At 32.3% G+C, this 9,128-nt stretch overlaps 1 protein-coding gene across 1 annotated transcript; it reads right to left on the bottom strand.

Moving 5' to 3' along the window:
• Window positions 1–13: 13 nt before the first annotated feature.
• On the bottom strand, window positions 14–5,999 carry LOC132754096 (ankyrin repeat, PH and SEC7 domain containing protein secG-like). Its single transcript, XM_060744691.1, has 5 exons — window positions 5,605–5,999; window positions 3,244–3,390; window positions 2,356–2,583; window positions 1,341–1,553; window positions 14–748 (listed from the first exon to the last, which is right to left on the bottom strand). The coding sequence occupies exons 1-5, from the start codon at window positions 5,843–5,845 to the stop codon at window positions 201–203; spliced, it is 1,377 nt and encodes a 458-aa protein (XP_060600674.1). The 5' UTR covers window positions 5,846–5,999; the 3' UTR covers window positions 14–200.
• Between the last annotated feature and the right edge of the window lie 3,129 nt (window positions 6,000–9,128).

The following is a 9,128-nucleotide window of genomic DNA, read 5'->3' on the forward strand; positions in this document are numbered from 1 at the left end:
GAATTTTCTAAACACTTGTTTATCTAGAATTTTCTAAACATTTATGCAAAAAAAAAAATTTGCAAATGTTAATAACATAAAAATGAAAAATCAAACCCCATGATTATTGCTATTTTTCTGTAACATTTGCCTTTTTCATGGCATAAAATCTTAACATTTACACATAACTATAACAACTTGTCTTGACACATGTATGGAATTCATCGAAATTCTTCGTGTTCTAATAATAAAAATTCTTTCATAGTAGTAGGTAATGGTAACACATCAATTTTTCGAAGTCTCTTTGGGCCCATACTGTTCCTTATAACACATCTGCAGTAATGCTGCAAACTCCGTGGTCCTTTTAACATTTCTTTGTACCAAGCGAACTTTGCTTGCTGGTTTTCTGACCACAATCTTGCCATGTTTATTTGATGCTGTCTTATGTCTTGATGATCCTGACGTATAAGGTGTACAGGGGGTGGAGAATGTAGGGGCGGGGGCATCATTAATGGATTTTGGTTAGCATGAAATGCCCCGAGCCCGAGGGCATCAAGACTTGGTAGGTGAGTCATACATTTAGCTATTGCACTGAGTATTGTTGTATCCCTATGGCGACCTCGGAGTTCACTAACAAGGACACTGTCACCATGTTTGTTTCGTATGTTATAGTTAGCACCGTATGCTAGAAGTAACACCGCCACATCAGGCCGTCTTTCTTGATGTTGTGCATCATTGAAGCACACATAATGTAGTGGCGTAAAACAATCTGCAAATTAAGAGTTTTATATATATATATATATATACCCCTATATAAATATCATATCAAATATTTTGCAAAGTATTTGTGAATTTGCTTTTCTTCCAAAAAAAAAATTTGTGGATTTCCAGGTTAAATTAATTAAATTTATAAAATCTAGAAAATTTGCAATGTTGATAAAATTGTACATACAATATTACTACATTTGCCTGTCTAAGAAAAGAATTGGCCTTTTGCCAACTTATCCACTGATACAAATATTTTTTTTTCTTTGAAGAAAAGGACTCAGCAGAGTTATGGCCCTAGCTCTATTCAAACATTAACACTGATAAAAGTATCAAATTAAAAAAATCAATAACACTGGATAAAAAATTAAATGAAAATTCCAACAAAGAGTAACAAATGACAATAAAAACTTTGATAACTATGAATTTTTTTTCTCAAAAACTGAAAAACACTTCCAACTTTTTCATGTGATATAACTATCCCCTTACAAGATAATAACTGGGCCATATTTATAATAAAGGCAGTAAACATTTTTTTCATTTTCCGGTCTGAATGATACATATAGATAAAACAAAATGTAAAAACATAGTCATACTCGAGGTTTCTGGGAGATTCACATTTGTGTTGTAGCCTTTCACAATGAGAGATTTCACTATTTCTATGTTGAAGTTTTCCCCAGCACAGATGGCTAGATGTAGCGGAGAGAAGCCTGCATGATTGAGATGATTTACATCTGATCCTCTTTCTAACAGTTTCACTATACAGTCCAGAAGATTTTTGCGCACACATTCATGAAGAGGGGTATCTCCTATCAAATATAATAAAAAACATTGCGAAAATGAACATTATTTTATGACAAGTTAAAAGTTGAAACATGTATCTTCTTCAAAAATTCTAATGGGTTATTTAACTTTGAAACACAAACAAAAATATATGACTGAGAACTTCAGAATTAAACATTAGTTAACTTACAGTAATTGCTTTGCATCTGAAGATTAACTTTTATTGGAGCAAATTATTACAATTATAAAGTGTTTTTCTACTGTTAGTCATAATAAAATATAATGCCTGCAAGAGGATGGAAAGAAAAATAAGTCAAAGAAAGTCAAAAACAAATTACATAAAAATTTTTTTATTTGTTTCTGCAAGATTTATGTATCATTCCATGAAGGTCTTGACCAATGACGTATTAGCAAAATTTCAGATCATTCCAGAATAATTATTTTAATTGGAAAAAAACACCCTAAAATGAAAAGCGCTTGAACTCCTTTTACTCAAACTGGACTAAAAAACGCACAGACATTGGAAATTAAAATACTGTACTTAGTGTTTATTCACAATTCATATTATGCTTTTATAAATTTTGATGGAAAATTAAGCTGAAATTACATTCTTCATTACCCACTTTGAGCCCCATTACTGACAATGTCATATTCTACATAGTCCTAAAAACTTGTGACTGCCTGTCTTGTTGCTGTAAGTAGTTTATGCTAGCTTAAATAACAGTTCCTTTATCTATCAATCTATTTATAAACACTGCAAAACAACTTTTCATATAATTGAGCATACATCTGGAGATATGCTGTTTTATTAAGCATGGAATTTTATACCTGTATGTTTCTCTGGAAGGGACAGAATATCTTTCCATATAGCATTATCTAGATGAGCATGAACACACTGGGCTAATCCTTGCTGTGCGGCTAAATACAAACTGGTTCTACAACGCTCATCCACAGCATTGTAGTCTGCTCCATTCCAGATCAGTAACTTGACACAACTTACATGATTATTTGCTGACGCTAGATGTAGTGGTGTTGTTCCTCCAGGGTGTGGAACAGCTGTGACAAAAAATACTTTGTAAATTAGTAACTGTTCAATTTCTTAACTGAATTATGATAAAATTGATTTGTGTAATATTGACTTTTATGATTCAATACTAAATGAATTGTAATCCTTAACATTTTTTAAAAATATAATGTTATGACTATCAGGTTGTGTAAATAGAGGATATTGCATGAGTGTAGGTTTAATACTAAATTTATTGAATGAGTTGAATAAAATCATATTATGCGAGCCTCTGGCAAGCATAATATTGTTTTATTCAACAAGTATTGAATCTACACGAAAATAATATTCTTTTTATCACATATTCAAAATAACAACTGTATACAGTAAAAAAGAGTCATTTTTCTTTGAAGTGGTTACAATTCAATGCTAATTTTAGTGCGTTTAACACTATGTTTGTATATAACGCAAATGACGTCACATCAAAGTGTTATTACACTAGTGTAATAATGTTGTTATTACATGGCTTTATTACACTCCTGCACCGTAGTTCATGTGATACAACATTATATTAATCTGTTATGTTCCCTGTAAAGTTACCCCCTGTTAAACTACAATGGAAAGGTGTTCTAAACTTCTATGTATGTGACATTAATGTTGAATCAAAGTCTGTCATATAATTAGTATGCAGCTTTTCATTTCATTTGCATTACCTGTATATGAACCATGTTTAGAGTATTTTGTACTAATGTTACAATCTGCACCTCCTTTCAGTAACAATGCCAGGCATTCTTCATGCCCCAGCTCTGCTGCAGTATGTAGTGGTGTCACATCAAATCTATCTTTAGCATTCACATTAGCTGTACAACGAGAAATATAAAAATAGTCATATAACATATATAAGTCATGTAACAATAATGTAAAATCATCATTTACCTGTAAGTTTAATAGTAATAAAGCCATTTCTTACTATGTTCTTTCATGAAATTTACACTTCTTTGACATTCAATCATCTATTAGTATTTTACTAATTACTATGTATTTATCTGTTTCCATGGAAAAAAAGTAAGTTCCATTTAATTCCTTCAGTTCTTCTTTAACACACTGTAATGGAAATTCAATTTTATCCACCAATAGATCTAATATATTGCAAGAGCCAAAGCAAAATTAGATTTATTTTTAAACAAGAGCGATCAGTAATCACATGTGTCGCCTCATGATGGCCAATTTCATGTTGGGACAAATTTTGTGACAGACGGACAGACAGACGGACAGTGCACAACTAGACTTTGTACTGATCATTCCTGTAAAGTTTGGATAAAATTGCACCAGTAGTTTATGAGGAGTAGTTCGGACAAGCTTTTGCGTATCTGGCAACACACAGAAAAAAACTCCTTTTTATCAAAGGGCCATAACTCGGCCAAAAATCATTCAACCGGAAAACCCGTGCAATATGCGCAAGGACTTGAGCTACAGATCAATCCTGTAAAGTTTCATTGAAATTGCATAAGTGGTATAAGAGAAGTAGTCTGGACAAACTTTAAAAATAAAAATTATTAAAGGGCCATAACTCAAACAAAAATCATTGAACCGGAAAATGCTGACAATATGCACAACTAGACTTGGTACTGATCATTCCTGTAAAGTTTGGATGAAATTGCACCAGTAGTTTATGAGGAGTAGTCCGGACAAGCTTTTGTGTATCTGGCAACACAGAGAAAAAGAAACCTTTTTATCAAAGTGCCATAACTCGGCCAAAAATCATTCAACCGGAAAACCCGTGCAATATGCGCAAGGACTTGAGCTACAGATCAATCCTGTAAAGTTTCATTGAAATTGCATTAGTGGTATAAGAGAAGTAGTCCGGACAAACTTTAAAATTAAAAATTATTAAAGGGCCATAACTCTGACAAAAATCATTGAACCGGAAAATCCTGACAATATGCACAACTAGACTTGGTACTGATCATTCCTGTAAAGTTTGGATGAAATTGCACCAGTAGTTTATGAGGAGTAGTCCGGACAAGTTTTGTGACGGACGGACGGACGGACAGACGGACAGACAGACAGACGGACAGACAGACGACGGAGAAGTGATCCCTATATGTCGCCACTACTCCGTAGAGGCGACACAAAAATCTGAATCGAGTACATCAAAATCAGAATGAATGACAGACTATTCACTTTATATTAATAAAAATTGGAAGGAAGTGTCTGTTTATTTGCAAATATGTTGACGATTTTTGCCCAAAATAGGGAGAAAACCGTCAGGGAGGAAAAGTCAGGGTAGGAACTTTTTTTTTTATTTTATTTTATTTTAGCAACAACATAGATCACAGTTACATAATAAGATATATATATATATATATATATATATAAATAAATATATATAAAATAACAGTTTATCCAAATTAAAATATCATTTCATATTAATAATAAATAAAACAAATTTAGTTAATGACTGAGATCAGATGAGGCATTGGATAAATGTATTTAAAAAAGAAGCAAATAAATAAATTAATAAAATCACATTTCAGATTAAGACTACAACAGTCAGAATTATAATTATCACAGAATATTGTTTAAAGTTACTGATAAACATGATATAAAAGAAATAAAAGAATTTCAATAAAATTTCAATACAAAGGTTTTGTTTAATAGTGATCTATGGTTACAAGGATAGCCCATTAAGCTGGTGTGCTTATTTCCAATGGGGTCCTGTATTGGTAAGGGAGAAAAATTATGTTTAACTTGTCTGCAAAGTCGTTAGCCCAACTAATTGTACCCATACTGCGCGACGAAATATTGTGCTATTTTCGTGTCTGGGCAATATCTCGCCTCTAAAGCGAGATTAAAGCGAGATTCTGCCCCAGAACGAAAATATCTCAGAATCAAGCTTTGGCACGTCAATATATTTTGACTACAAAGTCGTCTGCAAAGTATACCGACCCAAAAATTATAGTCTGACCGGAATTGTTCACTGAGTCAGATGACAACAACTTTAAAAAGCGTGTGCCTGTTTGTTTTTTTTTTTTATTTATAAATAAAAAACACCACGTTTTTAAAATACTGACCTCCTTTGCTGATAAACAATTTTAAAAGTTCTGGAAAACCTCTTGCTGTTGCAAAATGAAGTGGAGTCATGTAATTTTCAGATTGGTAGAACAGTTGTCGGTTGTACTCTGTCGTATCTGGAGAAACACCACATTGTAAAAGCCTATCTACTTCTTCGTAATTTCCTAGTTTAGTTACTTCTACAAGCCTTTTCTCATCTTCTATGTCTTTCAAATTAATGTCACATCTTTTCCTGGACATTTTCCCAAGAAATAGGGGAGCAAAGTTAAAAAATAAAAAAATGCATTATTGTTAAAGTTCCCGAGAAGGTCAAGTTACTTTTGATCTTCTTGTTTAATATTCATTATCAATTAAATAAGAAAAATCAGAAGTAAATACATATTGACGGGGTTAATAATTTAAGAAAATTAATATAAAATATATATGAAATAATAATGCATCCCCTGGCATAGGCCAAGTCTAAATTCTAGCCCACTGCCGTCATTTTCTTGGTTTCATAGTACTAAATTATCTATCTGGTCACCTGACTTTGCATGTTCAATAGTTATATATGGTTAAAACAAAAAGGAAAAAAAAATCAAATTCAGATAAAAAAATCATGGCGTCTTTAAGGTGATGTATGTTCATTCTACATAACAGCATGATTCAAATGTTGCCAATACGCCCTACCCCTGATTTTCTTTTTTTTTCTTTTTCTTTTTTTTATTCTTTTTTTTTTTTTTGGGGGGGGGGGGGGGGGGGGGGGGGGGGGGGGTTTGAATGTGGTAAATATGTGTGCAATATTGCAAAATATTATTGTCATGGTAAAATAGAAATAGTGGTTTTTGACTCAAAAGAGCTATATATTATGAAAATAAACACAGAGTAAACACAGTCAAAAAATCAACATTTCTATTTTTAACATCTAGAAAACATGCATATGAATCTTAACGGATAAATACATTTTGGTGACATTAATAAAAAACAACACACACAAATGTAACAACTAATTATAATCATTTGTCAAATCTATTGATTGTTATTTTAAGTACTTTTATAAAAAAATTAAAAAGGCAAAGACAATTTGTAAAATAAAATATGAAACATTTGAAGTGTTTCATTTCATGTTAAGCACTCGATATGTACTTGCTCCTCAAAATGAAACCAAATTATGTCGTGATCTTCCTTGATTAAAACAATACATCATTCGTCAATTTAGGAAATTTATGATCAGCTTTATCAAAAGTTAAACGGTCGGACACCCACTCCCAGTAACTATTAAATAGGTTTAAAATGCTAAAAATCTAAAAAGCAAAAAGGAACTCGCACTGGTTGAAGACAAGGTCATTTTCTCTCATGATTCACAACTAAGAAATAGTAAGAAGTTCTACTCTTTCATTAAATCAAACACAAAAGAAAATTGCGGAGTATTACCTTAAGTAAAGATGGACAAACCTTAATAGATCCTAAAATCATAGAAGACATATTAAATAAGCAATTTGACTCTGTCTTTTCCCGTCCCCAACTTTTTAGTTTTTCCCAATCATGCAAAGAGCTGCTTACTCCACAAAAATACCCAAAAATGCCAAATGTCAACAAAGCAGAGGATGAAGTAAAGAAAGTCTTTATAAAAGGTGTAAAACTAAGCAAAGTATCTGGTCCCGACCATATCTTCCTTAAGGGTACGATAGAACTTCACATTAAATAGCCCCTGTTTTCGAACACATCTTTCAAATCAGGTACCGTCCCCACTGTCTATAAATAATTACAGGACTATCTCATTAACATAAATTCCATCTAAGCTAATGGAGGCATATAATGGTCTTTTATTTGACAAGAATGATATCCTAAGCCCTTTTCAACATGATTTCAGGTCAAAACATAGCTGTGAAGCCCAGCTCATCTCTCTCGAGAAGTTTAACTACATAGACTAGGTTTCATATCATCTCATGGACAAGGCTGTTTCTATATGGTAGCGCCAAATAGGTTGTTGTCGAGAGTCAAAATTCTGAAAAATATCTGTTCTTTATGGTGCCCCTCAATGTTCGGTATTGGGACTTTGCCTCTTTCCTTATGTTATATAAATGACCTCCCTGACAATGTCAGTGGCAACGTTAGACTATTTGCAGATGACACAGTAGTAAACCTTACAATTAAATCTCCCAAAGATACCCAAACCCTCCAAAAAAATGTCAACAGCTTATGAAAACTGGAAATACAATTGGTCCACGGAGTTAAATCCAGAAAAATGAGAAATCCGTAGAAGCAATCGTAAGAAATAGCATGTAATATTTCCTTATAAACTACATAGTCAATAGCTGATGTCCAATACTGCTAAATATTTCAGTGTAACAATTCTAATTGTAAAGATCTATCTTTGACCAATTATATAAATAATATAACAGCAAAAGCAAATAACTCACTCAGATTCGTAAAGATAAATGTCAATGATTGTCCACGGTTTGGCATCCTTGGAAATAATATCTGGTTTTCAAAATAGATCAAATTCAAAGGTCAGCTGTCATGCAGCTATGTATATATAAATGCCTACAATTTAAACCAGTTGTGTATCTAAGATGTTACAAGATCTAAATTGGCAACCTCTAGAGCAGAGAAGCAACATCTGCTCCTCTATACAATCCAACACTATCTTCTGAAGGTTAAAAAAATCAACATCTGACATCCACCGGAAACCTGAACTATCTGATATCATACTCAAGAACACAAAAATAACCCGTATTTATTTTTTTCCAGAAGTATTTGTCTGTGGAACGGTCTACCCACAGATATGTAAACCATTTTATTACATTTAGCCTCATGGTCTACCTGTGCCATTACAAAATAGTCTCAGTTTTTTTTTAATTTATACAACTTCTCTAGACGGTAATTTTAAATCAGAGATTCCGAAAGAGCTTATGGCTTTACCAGACCGAAAAAAATATTTTCTTTTATATTTGATGTAATATTTCTAAAATCTTCACCAAACCGACTGATATTTTTCAAGACATGCCAGGTGGTCAGACGGTTTTGGGAACCCTGTGTAAATTTCTGCTCCATATTTATTTATTTATTTGTTTTATTCGAAGTCATCAACTACTTTCAAGAGTGAAATATGGCGAGTGATGTTATCAGAAGACATGTGATTTGTTTCACTAACCGAAAAAGTAAATACACTAATTGTGCGAAGCAATATATATTAACAAGAACGAATAGGCAAGGCACGACAGACGCTGTTTTTTATTCACTGTATATAAATTTTATAGAAATAATTGATGTCAAACGTTCTCTACCACTTAAACAATCTTTCTAGTAAGAGCTAATTTAAGACTTAAGGTTTTGATATAGATATATATATATATATATCTACTGTTTGCACAATAAACTGTGTAGACAACTGTATTATGCAGATAAATGTCAAAAAATATTATTTGTTTTATTTTATCTATTTTTTCATTACAGTGCACTTTGGCAACAAATTAAAAACAAGCAAATACTATCTGTGTATTTGGGATACTTTTGAATGTTTCTGTTCTATTTTAATACC

This window comes from Ruditapes philippinarum, unplaced genomic scaffold (genome assembly GCF_026571515.1).
Source record: "Ruditapes philippinarum isolate M1 unplaced genomic scaffold, ASM2657151v2 ctg466_1_1_1_1, whole genome shotgun sequence".
Taxonomy (NCBI): domain Eukaryota; kingdom Metazoa; phylum Mollusca; class Bivalvia; order Venerida; family Veneridae; genus Ruditapes; species Ruditapes philippinarum.